The sequence below is a fragment of the Panthera onca genome, chromosome B4 (genome assembly GCF_046562875.1).
Source record: "Panthera onca isolate mPanOnc1 chromosome B4, mPanOnc1 haplotype 2, whole genome shotgun sequence".
NCBI classification, from domain to species: Eukaryota; Metazoa; Chordata; class Mammalia; order Carnivora; family Felidae; genus Panthera; species Panthera onca.
The window spans coordinates 41,815,328-41,832,486 of NC_138345.1; the positions used below are offsets into that span (position 1 = coordinate 41,815,328).

At 46.8% G+C, this 17,159-nt stretch overlaps 2 protein-coding genes and 1 pseudogene across 2 annotated transcripts in view; 2 read left to right on the forward strand and 1 right to left on the reverse strand.

The window, feature by feature from the left end:
• Positions 1 to 2,605, forward strand: part of LOC144616999 (antigen WC1.1-like) — a 30,342-nt gene extending 27,737 nt beyond the window's left edge. Inside the window, exon 5 of the mRNA XM_081796290.1 lies at positions 2,431 to 2,605. Within this exon, the coding sequence (XP_081652416.1) occupies positions 2,431 to 2,588 (158 nt within the window). The 3' untranslated portion in view covers positions 2,589 to 2,605. The remainder of the gene's footprint in view (positions 1 to 2,430) is intronic.
• A 24-nt stretch (positions 2,606 to 2,629) lies between these two features.
• Positions 2,630 to 13,665, forward strand: LOC132677273 (antigen WC1.1-like). Its single transcript, XM_078450125.2, has 9 exons — positions 2,630 to 2,915; positions 4,291 to 4,605; positions 9,471 to 9,512; positions 9,595 to 9,909; positions 10,139 to 10,171; positions 10,743 to 10,880; positions 11,270 to 11,362; positions 12,244 to 12,378; positions 13,459 to 13,665. Exons 2-9 carry the CDS (start codon positions 4,308 to 4,310, stop codon positions 13,575 to 13,577), a joined length of 1,173 nt encoding a protein of 390 aa, XP_078306251.1. The 5' UTR covers positions 2,630 to 2,915; positions 4,291 to 4,307; the 3' UTR covers positions 13,578 to 13,665.
• A 1,523-nt stretch (positions 13,666 to 15,188) lies between these two features.
• Positions 15,189 to 17,159, reverse strand: part of LOC144616997 (scavenger receptor cysteine-rich type 1 protein M160-like) — a 62,676-nt pseudogene continuing 60,705 nt past the window's right edge.

Below are 17,159 nucleotides of genomic sequence, written 5' to 3' on the forward strand. Positions count from 1 at the left end.
TTATCTTTTTGTGTGTGTGTGAGAACATTTAAGTTCAACTCTTACAGCAAATTTCAATTATACAATATGGTGTTATCAGCTGTCGTCACCGTGTTATGCATTAGACTCTCAGAACTTATTCATCTTATAACTGGAAGTCTGTACGTTTTTATAAAACTCTCCCTATTTCCTTCACCCCACGCCCCCTGGCAACAGCTTTTCTATTCGATATTTCTATGATTTTGATTGTTTTTAGATTCCACATAAAAATGATATCATGCACTTACCCATCTTTCTCTTTCCGACTTATTCCATTTAGCATAATGCCCTCACTATCCATCCCCGGTGTCCCAAATGACAGAATTTCCGCATCTTCTTTATCCATTCATCTCTTGATCAATTAGCATTGTTATAATTCTATTATCTAGTTCACAAGCCTTATTCAGAACTTCACAACTGTCCCAAATACATACTTTGCGGCAAAAAAAAGAGGTGAGGTAATATGCTACATTCAGTTGTCATACCCCTTAGTCTTCTCTAATAAAGGACACTTCCTGAATCTCACTTTGTATTTCATGACATTGACTTATTTTTTAGAGAGACAGAGCATGAGCAGGGTGGAGGGGCAGAAGGAAAGCGAGAGTCTTTTAAGCAGGTTCCATGCTCAGCATGGAGCGCAAAACGAGGCTCGATCCCATGTACTGTGAGATCGTGACCCGAGTCGAAATCAAGGGTCAGACGCTCAACCGACTGAGTCACCCAGGCGCCCCATGACATTGACATCTTTTTAAAGAATACAAGCCAGTTATTAGGTAGAATCTCCTTCCAATTTGAGTTGTGGCCATAGTCAGGAGAATGAAATCTTGTACAAGCATGGTAAATTGATATTAGATTCCATCCTGCATGAGTGCAAATTGGATTTGTCTTTTTTCAAAGTAGAGATTATTTTACCATGTTGACAGTGATTTAAAAATATTAAGATATTTGATGTTAGCGGTAGGTATGGGGTAGTAGAAAAATACAGTTTAGTAGAAGAGCAAAAGACTACAAAATTCCTGGAAGATAATCTGGCAATATATATCTTAGTATATCCTATACATCTTTTAGATGCATTTGTTTTAAATAAAATTTTTAAAAAGTTTATTTATTTTTGATGGGGGATGGCAGGGACAGAGAGAGGAAGAGAGAGAATCCCAAGCAGGATCCATGTTGTCAGTGGAGACCCCGATGCGGGTCTTGATCTCATGAAGTAAGATCATGACCTGAGCTGAAATCAAGAGTCCGACAGGTAACCAACTGAACCACCCAGGCGCCCCCACAAACATTTCATTTGTGGTAATTTAAACTCCTCGTCAGGTAACTCCAACAACTGGATACCCTGTACATTTCTTTCCAATGCCTCTTTTATCCTCCTGGATTTTTGTCAAATCTCTTCTCTTTTATTCCCCGTTATTATTATTTTTAGATTTTAATTTTTCTAATGTAATCTCTACCCCAGCGTGGGGCTCCAACTCATGACCCCAAGACCAAGAGTCTCATGCTCTACTGGCTGAACCAGCCAGGTGCCCCTCTGCCTGGGCATTTTTGATTGGCAGACATCGTAGATGAAACATTATAGAAATCCTTCAGAAAGGATTTTACTTTGCTTCCTCCTGGCACCTGTTTATGGCCAGATCATCTTATTTAAAGGAATTGCATAATTAGATGCTGTGCAGCTATCCCGGTGAGGAGTAGTCTACTTTTAGTTCAGTTTTCTTTCTATGGTTCAAGGGCTCTGGTTAATAGGGTGCCTCCTCCTTGGCTGACCCTCAATTATTCTTTTATTCCCAGAGCCCTGTGAGTCTGGCAAAACCTGTGCTGAACCTTTCCGCATCTTTGCTAGAGTCTTGGAATTGACAAAGGCCTCGAGGGGAAGTGGCTCACCTCTGGCCGTCTTTTCTCTTAGAGCTTGGCTCCCCAAATTCTCACTGCCTTGGTAGATCTTCAACGCTTTCAAGCAGTACTGATATATTGCCACTTATTTTTTTTAAGTTTATTTATTTATTAGGAGAGAGAGAGAGAGACAGCGTGAGTGGGGGAGGGGCCGAGAGAGAGGAGAGAGAATCCCAAGGAGGCTCAGTGCCGCCAGCGCAGAGCCCAATGAGGGGCTTGAACCCATCAACAGTGAGATCATGACCTCAGCCAAAACCTAAGGGTAGGACATTTAACCGACTGAGCCACGCAGGTGCCCCGATACATTCCCACATTTTACAATTCATGCTTAGTGCCTCACTTGGCTTGAAAGACAAATCTTGGCCTTGTCAGAAGCAGGAAGTGAATTCTACAATTATGATAACATTACTCTCACGTAACAGCTTTCATCTCAGACCCCGGCCCCCGGTTCCATATTTAGTTTAAGTCAGCTTCCTGTTCTCCAACCCTAGTAACCCTCTGACCTTGCTGTTTCTGCAGGAAACCAGACCCAGGTATTGCCCCAGTGTGACGACTCTGTGTCTGAGCCGGCGGCCTCTGCGGGCTCACGGGAGAGTGCTCCCAACTGCTCAGGTGAGGGGGGTCCCACCGGACCAGAAAGCCCTTCCCGTTTCCTGTTCGATGCCCCAGTGGCCTGATTCTCCCCTCAGATCACAGACAGCTCCGCCTGGTGGACGGAGGCGGTCCCTGCGCTGGCAGAGTGGAGATCCGCTACCAGGACTCCTGGGGCACCGTCTGTGATGACAGCTGGGACCTGAACGACGCCCACGTGGTGTGCAGACAGCTGGGCTGCGGCGAGGCCCTCAATGCCACGGTCTCCGCTCACTTCGGGGCGGGATCAGACTCTATCTGGCTGGACGACGTGAACTGTACAGGAAAGGAGTCTCACATTTGGGAGTGCCCCGCCCGGGGGTGGGGGCAGCACGACTGCAGGCACAAGGAAGACGCCGGGGTCATCTGCTCAGGTCCGCCCGCACCCCGTCTGCAGGTTGGGCGAGGAGGTGGGGGGCTCTGCAGGAGGGGAGGCTGAGCCCTGAGGGGGTATTGCTGAAAGGGCCAGAGGAGAAGAAGCTTCCTGCCCCAGTGCCGGGCTTTCTAGCAGATGTGAAGATTAGATGCTTTCTTTTCCTCCTGTGGCAGCTGGGGTTGAGGTCCTTCCTTCTCAGCAAGACCTCCTGACAGCCATTTCCTACAGTTTCCATTCGAAAGCAGGGCCCGCTCTTCAGTTTTCCGTGGCGGCAAAGTCTTGAGGTCCCATTGCTGTTGAAATGCATGACCACACCGTTAGTGGTAGAAACCACACAAATTTATTAAATTAAAAAACAATTTTTTTTAACATTTATTCATTTTTGAGAGTGAGAGAGACAGAGCGCGAGTGGGGAGGGGCAAAGAGAGAGAGACACACACACACACACACAGAATCCAAGCAGGCTCCAGGCTCCGACCTGTCAGCACAGAGCCCGACACGGGGCTCGAACTCACGGACCCCGAGATCATGACCTGAGCCGAAGTCGGACGCTCAACCGAGTGAGCCACCCAGGCGCCCCACAAATTTATGAATTTAGAGTTTTGTTTGTTAGAAGTCTACCAAGGGTCTCGCTGGGCTCCAACCAACGTGTCAGCAGGGCAGCATTCTTTCTGGAGGCTCTAGGGGAGATTCCTTTTCTTCATCTTTGCTAGTTTCTTAAGGCCGTGTGCATTCCCTGGCTGGTAGTTAGCTCCCTCTCTTTTTCTTCAGGCTGACCACGTTGCTCCCTCTGAGCATTCTTCCCATTCTTCCATAGTCACGTTTCCCTCTGACTGAAGCTGGAAAAGTCTTCCCGGTTTTAAGGATGTGATTGGATTTGGGCTCACCTGCTTAACCCACACTATTCCACTATGGTTATATTCCACATATTCCATTATGGTTAATGTCACCATCCCAAGGTCCTTAACTTGATCACATCTGTGAAGTCTCTTTTGCCATGTAAGGTAACATATTTACACAACATCTTTGAGGGGGCGTTATTCTGCCAGCATTCCACTTTCCACACTCTCTTTCCCAGACTCTGTTAGAACTTTTGTCAGGAAGCAGGATTCAGCTTGCCCTCCGTGGAGAGTGCCGTCTCTGTTCATAGTCCATTGCGTCATTGTGGTGGAAATAGAAAGACAGACACAAACAGACAAAAGCAGGTAGAAGGCAGACAGATTTCAGCCTTGTCATCCCGTGGGTGCTTCCTCAGCAGAGTCAGCCATGAATGTTCACCATCCCTGGCATGGAGAGAAAAAAAAAAAAATCAAGAGCATTTGAGTGGAATGTTTACTGTGGACTGTTTCCCCCTCTCTCTCCTTTCGATGTAGACTTCCTGAACCTCAGGATGGTGAGCGAGGACCAGGAGTGTGCCGGGTGGCTGGAAGTTTTCTACAACGGGACCTGGGGCAGTGTCTGCCACAGCCCCATGACACCCATGACCTTGTCCATCATCTGTAGACAGCTTGGCTGTGGAGACAATGGGACCCTCGACTCTTCCGTAGTTCCCAGGGAGGGTTCTAGACTTCGGTGGGTGGATCACATCCAGTGTCGGAAAACCGATTTCTCTCTCTGGCAATGTCCTTCTGGCCCGTGGAAACACAGATCATGCTCTGCAAAAGAGGAAGCTTATATCTCGTGTGCAGGTAACTTAATGTTTCTATGTGTCCATCCCAGTCCTGCAGGATGTTGTTAGTGAGATTTTATGTCTTGGAATCTAAGGGATGGGTTCAGTATGAGACTACAAAATGAAGTTTGGATGATTATTTGATTCACATGTTCCAATGTTGTTTTGAAGGAAAAAATAAGGAAACCTGTGCCAATAGGAGTTTACATGAAAGGTACCAGAAAGAATAAATAATACCCTGATAAACTTTCTAAGCAATTGCTAATTAATTAGTAACAGTTAATTAGGAATAGCCCAACAGGATAAAGTAAAATCAATCCTGATTGTTTTTTTTTAAGAGAGAGAGAGAGAGAGAGAGAATGGGTGTGTGTGCCTGTGTGAGTGGGAGAAGGGCAGAGGCAGAGGGAAGAGAATCTTAAGCAAGCTCCATGCTAAGCCCCGACTCGGGGCTCTATCCCACAACTGTGAGATCATGATCTGAGCCGAAATCAAGAATTGGATGCTTAAACTACTGAGCCATCCAGACACTTCCTGATTGATTTGTTTCTTGAGCTGATGGTATTTTACTCTGGAATGCATTGACACCAGTCAGACTAGTTTTTCAGTCAGTCTGTTGGTAGATAGTAATTGAGTGCCTTGTAGGCACAAATTTATACTGCATACAGGAGGATGGAGAAGAGAAGAAAATGTAGTCTCTGCCATCACGGAGCTTACAATCCAGCGTTGAAAACTCTTGTTCGGCAGAAATTTCATGAAGAGCTAGAAAGTGCCATGGAAGTGTGGAATTGGGGTAAGAGAAGAACTCATACTTAGATGGAATCCTGAAGGCTGAGTAAGAGTATGTCAAAGGAAGAAAGTGGAGAGATCACTTGGGTCAGTGTAGGTACTGAGGTGGGAGGAAACATGGTGTCTTTGAGGCACTGAGAAAAATCCCATCAGGACCAGAGCAGAAAAGAGGGAGGGAGAGTGGTACAGGGTGACCTTGGAGAGCGGTACAGAACCAGAGACCTCTCTGAGGCAGGGCCCAGGAAGACATTCCTGTTTGAGAGGAATTTGCTTATCTTCTTGGCTGCTGCATCCTGGGGAACTGAGAGGTCAGTGACCTCATGCCCCCATGTCTTTCTGCTTGAATTTAGCTCTTCTCAGAGGCCGTAGGATCCCAGTCTTCATGGCTGATCCTGTATCCTCTGGGCCTTTCACTGACTACCATGTACTTAATCTGTCCCCTTCACCCCGCTCTCCTGAAATGTTCTGCAGAGCCTGCTGGAATTTGGAGCCCGACATCTTCAAACTCCCTTATGCCCTCAATGTTCCCTTCACTTTCACGTTGTGATCAAAACCCGACTTTTCCCTGGGAACACTGATTTGCCTGTCACCTGGAGGCTCTTTGTTTCTCTCTCAAAACACTCTTTTCTCTGGGCTGGGACTTGGAGGAGGTATGCTCCTGGCTCGCAGGTGTCACTTTCAACAACTCCTCTTCTGTCTGTCTTCTCAACACCCAACTGCTGGAAATTCACGCCACAAGACAACACCGCCCACTGCTCGCGCTTGTTGCTGTCATCATCCTAACCTTCTGGCCACTTCCCCTTGTCCACCGAAGACTGCAGCATCACGCTCACCAAGTTGTTCATCTCTGTCTTACTCCTGGAACCAGTGGGGGGGTCCTTCAATGCCCTTAAACACAACCAAGACATCACCCTGGCCTCGCAGTTCGTTGACTTCCTCATTTCCAGGCACCTTTCCTTCCAGCCTATCTCTGCCTATGCAAACACTACTGACCACCAATAACTGTATACCTGGAAATCTTGATTTCTGTATTCCAGTCTCTGGCCAGTGCCTCTTAAACTTACGGCTCCTAACCTAGAATGCTCCATTTCAAATCATTTCTCGTCCTCCTGGAGATGCCCAGTCTTTCCCCTTATCCATTTTTCTTACTTTTCTAGTCTTCTCCATGTCTGCACATTTTTTTTTTCTTAGCCAAACGAGATAATATGATCCAGCATTGTAACCATTCGCCTTTAACTTATTCAACTCCCTCGCCTCCTCTTTGTCAACCTCACCTGGCAAACTCCAGATCTGGTTAGAGTACTCCTTGTCTGCACTTGACTAACGGAAAGGTGGGAAAATGGCCCACAGTCGTGGCGCCAGTCTACTTTGGAACTCACGGACAGTCTCTAGTGGGCATTCTCCAGTGTCCCCGGAGTCCTCCAATATGTGGGCTCGCCCTATCTTTAAAATTATATTTTACATGTTTTCTGCTCTCCACACGTTGTCAACCCCTGGATCCCCACCATCTGTTCTCAAGTCATGATCTTGCCTCTTACCTCGCTAAGAAATTAGAACAGTCAGCTGTGAACCCCTCATCTCCCTTTTACCAAATCTACTCACTTGTGGTCTCTGTGCGCACTCTCTGCTTGTTTGGCTTCCTGGCTCAGTGGCCTCAGTCCTTACCTTAGGCCAGGTCTTCTGCTCAGGCTGTGGGGCCTAATGGCACTTGTCAAAGTCTTCACTTCCGTTATGCCCTCTTCCTTGTACCATCAACTTCCTCCCTGTCTCCTGGTTTATTCTCATCAATGTATATATGGGCTTGAGTATCTCACATCTTGAAAAATACCTGCGGAGTTTTCCTTGACTCCAGTTCCCTTACTAGCTGCTGCCCATCCCTCTTTTCGCCCTTCCTCAGCCAAGTTTCTAAAAGGACAGTCAGTGGGGCGCCTGGGTGGCTCAGTCGGTTGAGCGCCTGACTTCGGCTCAGGTCAGGATCTCACGGTCCGTGAGTTCGAGCCCTGCGTCGGGCTCTGGGCTGACAGCTCGGAGCCTGGAGCCTGCTTCGGATTCCGTGGCTCCCTCTGTCTGCCCCTCCACTGCTTGCAGTCTGTCTCTTGCATTGTCTCAAAAGTAAATAAACATTAAAAAAAACCACGTAAAACGACGGTCAGTAATCACTCATTGTCTTCACAATTTTCTGTCTTTTACTGGTCTAAACTCATCCCAGTTAAGTGGTAGGGTCCACCATTCCTCCGAATTGGTAAGGTAATGAAATGTAGTAAACTTTTCTGTCTTCATTACTCATGACCGTTTGGCAGCATTCAACAGGCTGACTTCTCTTTCCTTCTCATTTAAAAAAAGAATTTTTTTTCTTAACGTTTATTTATTACTGAGAGAGAGAGACAGAGCATGAGCAGGGGAGGGGCAGAGAGAGGAGGAGACACAGAATCTGAAGCAGGCTCCAGGCTCCAAGCTGTCAGCACAGAGCCCGACGCGGGGCTCGAACTCACAAACCACGAGATCATGACCTGAGCCAAAGACAGACGCTCCACTGACTGAGTCACCCAGGCACCCCTCTTTCCTTCTCGTTTTTAACCCCTCCTGACAGTCACTCTACCTCATTGATCGTTGTTCCAATTCTGCCTCATTGCTGTTCTTATGCTTACAGGGTTGTAACTCCTGTGCTCAGCCTCTAGATCTTGGAGACTCTCAGGGCTCAGTATCAGACTGTCTATCCTTCTTAGCTATACTCCCTCCCTAAGGCCCATGGCCCAAACAGCATCTCTGCACTAACAATTTTCAAATATATACCATCACAGCTGATCTCTGTCCTTAATACAAACTCATATAGTCCTTTGCTACCTGACATCTCCACTTGAGTATCAGCGGGCTGCTCAAATTTAGTCTAAAGCAGAATATTTGAGTCCACCTTCTCAATTCCTGCTCCTGATTTTTCCTCCCCACGGTATTCCCCATTTCAGTTAACATCGCTACGATTACTCAGTTACTTAAGCTCAGTATATAGGAGTCAGCCGTAATTTCTCTACTTCCCTCACCCTCTACTTCCCATATGATAGCAAGTTCTGCTGACTCTGCCTGTAAATATATCTTCAGTGCTTCTATACCTTCCATTGTCACTATCATCTTTGTGCCTTATCATCTGTCAGAGAGAAGTTTAAAAAATTAGCGTTTATCCTGTCTCTTGCTTATAAACCTCCAGGGGCTTCATGTTGAACTTAAAGTAAAACTCAGAGTTCCTATACTGATTGACAAAGCTATATATGATCTGTTCCCTACCCATCACTCAGTCTTTTTCTGGGAACACTCTTCCACTCAGTGGGTACACATATTGACTCTCTTTGTGTCCCTGAAATAGCCAGGCCTGCGGGAAGTAAGGGAAGGCAGGCTGGCCATCCTTTAATGCCTTGGTATTCTTTTACCAGGCAGATGGCACTGTTCATCCGAAGACCTCACACTAGCTGTTCTCTCTGCTTTGCTTACTTGTCAACTTCTCATCATTCAGTTTTCTAAAAATGTTTATTCATTTTTGAGAGACGGAGACAGAGTGTGAGCTGGGGGGGGGGGGGGACGGGCAGAGAGAGAGGGAGACACAGAATGCGAAGCAGGCTCCAGGCTGTCAGTGCAAAGCCCAATGCAGGGCTCAAGCCCGCGAACTGTGAGATCATGACCTGAGCCACCCAGGTGCCCCTCCTCATTCAGTTTTTACATTAGATGTCATTTCCTTGCTGAGACATCCCCTTCACAATTTAAATGATTTACCTCTCCCAAAATTCTTTATGACCTACTTCTGATAGTCTGTGTGTGTGTGTGTGTGTGTGTGTGTCTGTGTGCGCATGTGTGTATGCACATGTCTGTATTTTATTTGTTGTGGAATGTGGAGAGTGATAAACAAGTAGACATAAAACAATTTCAGGCGGTGTTAAAGGCTATGATTTGGTCAACGTCTCAGTAACTCAGCCCATTAGATTAATTCCGAAGACTGTTATTTTCCTTTGCCACTTGGACTGAACCCAGGACTTCAGATCATCTTGTTTGGGGGCAAGATCTCTCCCAGCTGTCCCTGACCTAGCGCTTCCCCATTGTCTGCTTCTGCAGGAATGAGACCCAGGAGCTGTCCAGCAGCTGCCCCCTGCACAGGTACATCAGTCCCTCCTGCCTCCCCTGCTGGCTCCTGCCTTCCCACCAGGGGCGGTAACCGAAGGTGCTGCTGCTTTTTCAGACCAAGAGAAGCTCCGACTCAGGGGAGGAGACACCGAGTGCTCAGGGCGAGTGGAGGTTTGGCACGATGGCTCCTGGGGCACAGTGTGTGATGACTCCTGGAGCCTGGCAGAGGCCGAGGTGGTGTGTCAGCAGCTGGGCTGTGGCTCTGCCCTGGATGCCCTGCAGAGGGCGGCATTTGGCCCGGGAAATGGGAGCATCTGGCTGGATGAGGTGAAGTGCAGGGGCAGGGAGTCCTCCCTGTGGGATTGTGCTGCCAATCCCTGGGGACAGAGCGACTGCAAGCACGAGGAGGATGCTGGAGTGAGGTGCTCTGGTGAGCGGTTCTGGTTGAGCTGGGGCAGGGGTGGGCCAACAGGGTGGGCCAGGGTTGTCCTCGGAAGTTTGCATTCTGAAAGCATCGAGGTGCTGTGAGTCCCGGATGGAGGGGTGGGGGAGGACTCCACATTGATGTTGTGGTAATCGAGGGGTGATTTCAGGGACTAAGGTGGGGAAAATGGACGGCCCTGCACTCTGGCCAATTCCTGTACTGTTTTTCCCTCTAGGTGAAAGAAAAGCATTGCTGTCTTCTATAGCAGGTACAGTGCCGCAGTATTCAGATTCTGGGGACTTGTTCTGTGGAATCTGACAGAATTAGCCAACTCAGAAAAAGAAAGATACTGAGGAGCCATTGGCTGGTGGGGAAGTCTTAGGGCATTTTCCTTGGGGAAGCTTTCCCTTCATTGGCCCATTGCGCCAGAAGTTTCTCTTGCCCTGGGGCCAAGGCAGGCTGGTTCCCGTGCTGCAGGATCTCAGGATTTCCCATTTGTCTGTTGAGTGTCACTGCTCAGAGGCAAGATGCCTATTCCAGGAGCTGCTTGATGCTCTGGTCTGGTGAAGCCCAAAGAAAGGGAGCTGCATTTGTGTGGCTTGGTGCTCAGAGGCTGTTGCAGCAGGGAAGCTCTCTGATAATCCTAGCGCTCCCTTGGACCTCACTGGAGTGGAGTTGAATTTATCTCAGGACAAGGCTTGGAGTGCCCACCAGGGTCGTGGTCAGTCCTGTTATGTCTGAGTCTGGGACTTCCTCATCCTGGGCACCTCTGGAAATGCTAAAGGAGTTTCCCGAGGCCCCTGCCCTTCTCCAAATTCTATTGGTTTTATTCTCTTTAGGGACCAGACCAGGCCCAAATCCTGTCCGTGGCATCTTCTCCCTGTCTGAGATGCTCTGCTTCATCCTGGGGGCCCTTCTCTTCCTGGTCCTCATCATCCTGGTAACTCAGCTGTACAGATGGAGAGCAGCGAGCAGAGGTGGGCTACAGGGAGTACTGGGTAACATGGAAAGTGTGTGGAAGCAGGAGATGGGGCCAGGCGTCAGGGGTGGGGAAGACCGTGTTTGAAAAACTCCAGCTGCTCTACGTTGAACTGTAAAGGCTGAATCTATAGAGGCTTTGAGGGTTGGAGTGTGAACCCTCGTAAGTCATGGCTTCTATGTGAGACAGGAAGGGATAGGAGCTGAGCTGTGGACACAGGGTAGGCAAGGGAGAAGGTGCAGATATGGTGCATGGGGTTGGAGACTATGAAGGCATCCTGGCAGCCCCGAGGGCTTCTCCACCTGTGAGCCTTGGGAAGAACGATTAGCCTGTTGGTTCAGGGATGAACTCAGGTGGCGATCTCTCACTTGCTGGTGGTTTGCTCAGCCTTATCCAGTTTCGAAGATGCTCTCAGTGAGGCTGTGTACGAGGAGATTGATCATCTTGTGACAATGAAGGAAGATCTGCTGGGCGGCACTGGTGTGTATCCCTACTTTGCTTTCCTGGGACTTCTGGTCCCTGCTGTCTGTGAGCCACGTCTTCTCAGAACGTGCCAGACCCCATACGTGCCCCAGGCTCACAGAAGCAGCCCCTCCAAAGGCTGCAGGATGAGCCCCTCCTGAGCCCCTGTGAATGCTGAGCCTTCTCTTTATTCTACGGGAGGCTCGCCCACTCCAGCATTTCTTTTCAGCCTTACCACAGGTCCCACGGGCGTGAGAAAGCATGTTCTGCTTGCTTTGTGATGTTTGTCTCCACATTAGCGTCCCTGTCAGAGGACTCAGTGACTACCCTGTCATATTACACTGGGGGTGGTGAGGAAGACAGTGACTTTAAATCTGCTCCAGGTAGTACGGGTGGATCTGCCTTGGCTGGATATTAGGGGCAGGAGGCTTTCCCTCCTAGAGATGGGATCCAAGAGGGACCATCTGCCTTTGACTAGGATTAGAGAGGTCTCTTCTCTCCTCCTTCTCTGGTTGCTCTGAACATGCCTCACGTTGAGGCCGGGCTGTGTTCAACACCATCCTCATTCAGTGACAACTCACACACACTGTTTTGAAAAATATCGTCTGGAAAGTATAACTGACAAAATATTTAGTAATCCATTGGTGTAAGAGTTTCTCTGAAATATGTAGTTTTAATAAGGGAATATTGAGGTGTTTGGATCATTTTTCTGGCTTACGGACACATCAAAGTGAAATATATGACCTTGGATGAGACCTGTTAAAACAGGGAGTGGGTAGTTAGTGCCTCTACTTTAGCAGCCTTCAGAATCTCTGCAGCAGAAGGATTTCAGGTATTTCCTAGGCCAACCCATTTACTGTGGTTTCATCTGACCCCCTTGTCTGCTCTTAAAACCCCAGCTCAGGGGACTGACACTCCTGCTGAGGATTATGATAATGCTGAAGAGGTACCGGTGCCTGAGGCTCTTCCTGACTCTTGGATGAGTGAGGGGGACGTGCCCCCCGAGGAGAATGGGATGATGGCCTCTCAGACAGGTGAGTGGGGTTAGCTGATCTCCTGTAATCTTTTGTCTCTGTCCTGGAAAGGGTGAATTTGAGATCCTCATTGCCCGCCCTTCCTGTAGATTCAAAATTTGGATGACCTCATATCCTTCAACCATCTTCCTTTCTTTAGTGCTGGCACATTCCTTGGGGAGGGAGGAATCACTCTGTGTTCTTGGTATCAGAGTCTCCATAACTTCGTCTTTCATGTGCTTGCATTAAGACTTATAGATTAACTTACCAAATCCAAAAATAGAGCAACTGTTCTAATAACATTGTTGCACTGTCTCATATGTGAAAGGCATTTAGAGATGTAAGAAATATTGGAATACTGGAATTTTTGAGGCATTTTGATCATTTGAGATGCTCTGTAATCATATGTTAGCCCTAATATGTACAAAGTCTATGATATATGGTGGCCTTGAATATTAAAGCCATGGTGATGGAGTATAGAGACTGGATTTGTGGGCAGTTGTCTGTGGATAACTGGAGCCAATCTGCTCCAGACATTTCAATGGTCAAATGAAGACATTCATTCTCCAGAGAAGAGTATTTTTCCATCTGAAGGCCCATGTGATTCCTGGAGAGGTGGCATTTATGGAAGGAAGGATCCTGTGATTGTTTCTATGGGCATCTGGGGACACAAGAGCAGAGTTGAACCTCCAGTGAGGACCTGAGATTTCTCCTAGGTCTCCTGTCCTTTTCCTTCTGAATTCAGACCTGTACATTGTGAGAGGAGAAATTTTCATGTCCCTTCTTATGATTTTCACCATTCTTGGGCCATCCATTTGCTGAGAAACATGTCTTCAGAGAGCCCCTGTGTTGGCCATAGATCTGTGATAACAGCATTTCCCAGATAAGCTGAGGCCCCAGAAACCCATATGGACTGGATTCTGATAGGATAACCTTGATATATTTTTGCTATAACTAATATTAAATTGTCTGAGCTTCCTTGAGCATTACTGGGTCTCCAGGGATGCTTTGTCATCACTACTTACTTAACTTGCTTCCACCGTGTGGCACTGTCCTATCACTTTGTCACAGTTCCAGTCAAACTTCTCTTTACTGTTTCAGGCTCTTCTCTGCAGTTCTCTGAAGAGGTAGTTGGTCCTGGGAAAGAAGATAGTCCCTGGCTGCTCCAGGGGGAAGAGGGTGACCTGGGGTATGATGACGTTGAATTAAATGCCCCTTGAACATCTACCATGGTTTTCACCTGATGTTGCATTAAAAATGAGATAAGGCCTAAGATATTCTAATTGCCTGTATTTCAATAGAGTAGTGCTGCCCTATAATGGTATTATATGGAAATTACTTAAAATGAAATGTTCTGAATAAAGTACTTTTTGCTTTGATGATAATTTAGCAAGTTTCATGTTGATTCAGTTTCTCCTAAAGGAAATACAAGGTGAATAAACTGACCTGTTTTCTCACTTCCTCTATAGGCTACTCAAGGCATTACTTTGCCCAGGCTATCAAATGTTCCAGGTCTCTCTTTCTTAGACAGGGGACTCTAAACTTGGTCCATACTCATACCCTCGTTCTTACCAAGCCCAACCTATTATACTTAATTGATGGCTCTGGATGTTGTTGGGGGGCGGCGGTCCAACCTACACTCACTTTTGCAATCTTCATAATTTTTGGCAGGACATGGGGATTGGAAGATGCTCAAGGATTCTCCTGGTGCAATATACATGGCCATTTGCCATAGGAAAATGATGAATTCAATGATGGAATAAAGTATGCCCACCAAGATTATTATATTTTACTTCTGATGCATGATGTCAACAAAGCCCAAATAGAAAGCTGGCTACTATCAGTTTTCAGTTTCCCTTAGTTTTTCAGTTTCCACTAACATGTTCACATAAGAAGTCATAATTTTTGAGAGATTTGACATTCAACCCAGGACCAAGGATTGAATTCTTTCAAATCTTGAACTCCATTGTAGGGAAGGTGGAGTTCTGCTAGATAATGAGGATGGAGACCAATACTTGTGCACTTTTCTTGATATCCCACCTGGCTTCATAGTCTTCCCACTACTTTCCAGATCATTTAGCATCCTTAAGGCCTGCCTCAGTGCTCTGCTCACCATCTGCAGAGCTGAATCACTGGGATGATGAGGACTGGGGGAAGAAGGTCCCCTAGGTTGGTATAGAGGATCCCAGGTAGGGAAAAAATGCCAGGGAAAGGAGCTGAGCCTGAATTGTTGTCTGAGGAGAAAAGAGGGCCATGAGATTTTAGAGAAGGCCATAAGCCCAGGAGAATCCCCCTTATCCCAGTCATCTCCTGAGTCCTCAAGACCATGAAATCACCGTTCAGATACAGTGGATTTGTCTGAATCCCAAGATGTGATCGACCTAGGTCCTGCCCTGAGCTGTGTCAACTCTCTTCTGAATCTGGTTCTAAGGGAATTTTATAAAATTGAAGCCAGTAAATCTTTGGAGCGTTGTAGCTGTCACAACTTAATAGGACTATGAACACCTTATCATTAGGCCTTTCCTATACTGAAATGGTCAATTTTCCCAGAAATATGTAGATTCCATAGTGCAGGTCCCTAAAAATATGGGTGTCTCCTCTTTGACATAGTTCAGGACAGAAGAACCACTTACTTCCATGAATGGGGGAGAATGGTTGTCCTCACACCTGGAGAGAAGAGAAGGAGAATGGGATCACTGTATTGACTTGGCCTGGAAAAGCCATAGGCTACACCTACATCAGAGTCCTATTGTTCTCTCCCAGATCCCAGGTCAAGCAAGAGCCTCTCCTGTATTTGTACTGAGCCAGGGCACAATACAAAGTTAGTACAGGAAGTACTTCTGGATACAAACTCACATGTCCTTGGATCCTCACCCAATACCCTGGTCCTTCTACTCAACCAGAGCGCCTCATTCCAGCATTGTTTCCTGCTTGCAGTCGCTCTGTCCCCAAGGATTGGCAGCACAATCCCACAGGGAGGACTCCCTGCCCCTGCACTTCACCTCATCCAGCCAGATGCTCCCATTTCCCGGGCCAAATGCCGCCCTCTGCAGGGCATCCAGGGCAGAGCCACAGCCCAGCTGCTGACACACCACCTCAGCCTCTGCCAGGCTCCAGGAGTCATCACACACTGTGCCCCAGGAGCCATCGTGCCAAACCTCCACTCGCCCTGAGCACTCGGTGTCTCCTCCCCTGAGTCAGAGCTTCTCTTGGTCTGAAAAAGCAGCAGCACCTTCGGTTACCGCCCCAGGTGGGAAGGCAGGAGCCAGCAGGGGAGGCAGGAGGGACTGATGTACCTGTGCAGGGGGCAGCTGCTGGACAGCTCCTGGGTCTCATTCCTGCAGAAGCAGACAATGGGGAAGCGCTAGGTCAGGGACAGCTGGGAGAGATCTTGCCCCCTAACAAGATGATCTGAAGTCCTGGGTTCAATCCAAGTGGCAAGGGAAAATAACAGTCTTCGGAATTAATCTAATGGGCTGAGTTACTGAGACGTTGACCAAATCATAGCCTTTAACACCGCCTGAAATTGTTTTATCTGTCTACTTGTTTATCACTTTCCACGTTCCACAACAAATAAAATACAGACATGTGCATACACACATGCGCACGCACACACACACACACACACACACACACAAACTATGAGAAGAAAGACTCTGCATGCCTTATTCACCTCTGTGTTTCTGCTGTTAGGACAGTGCCTGGCACATTCTTCAACAGCATGCATTGAGAACCTTTTCTAAATACTATCTATAGGGGCTTGATAAATATGTATTGAATGAATGGATGAATAAAGTCCAGTAAAATATGATTCTTTTAAATTCTTGTTAATCAGCAAAATAACAAAGGAAATGTAAATTAATGGTAATGGTTTGTGGTCATAAATATTGCATCTTAAGAAGTAATTAGTTCAGGGGCGCCTGGGTGGCTTAGTCGTTTGAGCATCTGACATCGGCTCAGGTCATGATCTCACGGTCTGTGAGTTTGAGCCCTGCGTCCGGCTCTGTGCTGACAGCTTGGAGCCTGAAGCCTGCTTCAGATTCTATGTCTTCCTCTCTCTGCCCGTCCCCCGCTCACGCTCTGTCTTTCTCTGTGTCAAAAATAAATAAATAAATAAATAAATAAACATAATTTTTTTTTAATTTGAAGAAGTAATTCATAAATTCATATATCACATATCTAAAATATTCTTATTTGGTGCAATTGATATAACACCATTACATACAGTAAAATAAACTGAGATGTAATAAGGTTTTGAATGTTCTCTAGTGAAACTATACAATTATTTATAGAAAAATAAAATTGATTAAAAGTAATTGTGGTATGAAGAATGGCATTTGAAGCATTGCATTAAAGACAGAAATCCTAAAGGTAGAGGATTATAAATTTGATCACACAACAGCCCCTTAACACATGCATAACCCCAAATACATTAATATGCAAAAATGGGGGAAATATTTAGAAAATATGTAAGACAAATAGTAAATGATGTCAGTTTATAAAGAATTCCTATAAGTCAGGGCACCTGGGTGACTCAGTTGGTTACGCATCTAACTTTAGCTCAGGTCCTGATCTCTCAGTTTGCAGGTTCAAGCCCCGCATAGGGCTCTGTGCTGACAGCTCGGAGCCTGGAGCCTGCTTTAGAGTCTGTGTCTCCTTCTCTCTCTGCCCCTCCCTTGCTGTGGTCTGTCTCTCTCTGTCTCCCAAAAATAAAAGTTAAGAAAAAATTTAAAGAATTCCTATAAGTAAACACTAAAATGAAAAACATTCTAAAGAAAAAATAGAAATGTTATGACAGACAT

Coding starts and splice junctions, on each gene's coding strand:
- LOC132677273 (XM_078450125.2), top strand. CDS start 4,308: ATGGTGAGCGAGGACCAGGAGTGTGCCGGGTGGCTGGAAGTTTTCTAC. Junction 9,513..9,594: donor AGCAGCTGCCCCCTGCACAG/GTACATCAGTCC, acceptor CTGCTTTTTCAG/ACCAAGAGAAGCTCCGACTC. Junction 11,363..12,243: donor AGATCTGCTGGGCGGCACTG/GTGTGTATCCCT, acceptor TTAAAACCCCAG/CTCAGGGGACTGACACTCCT.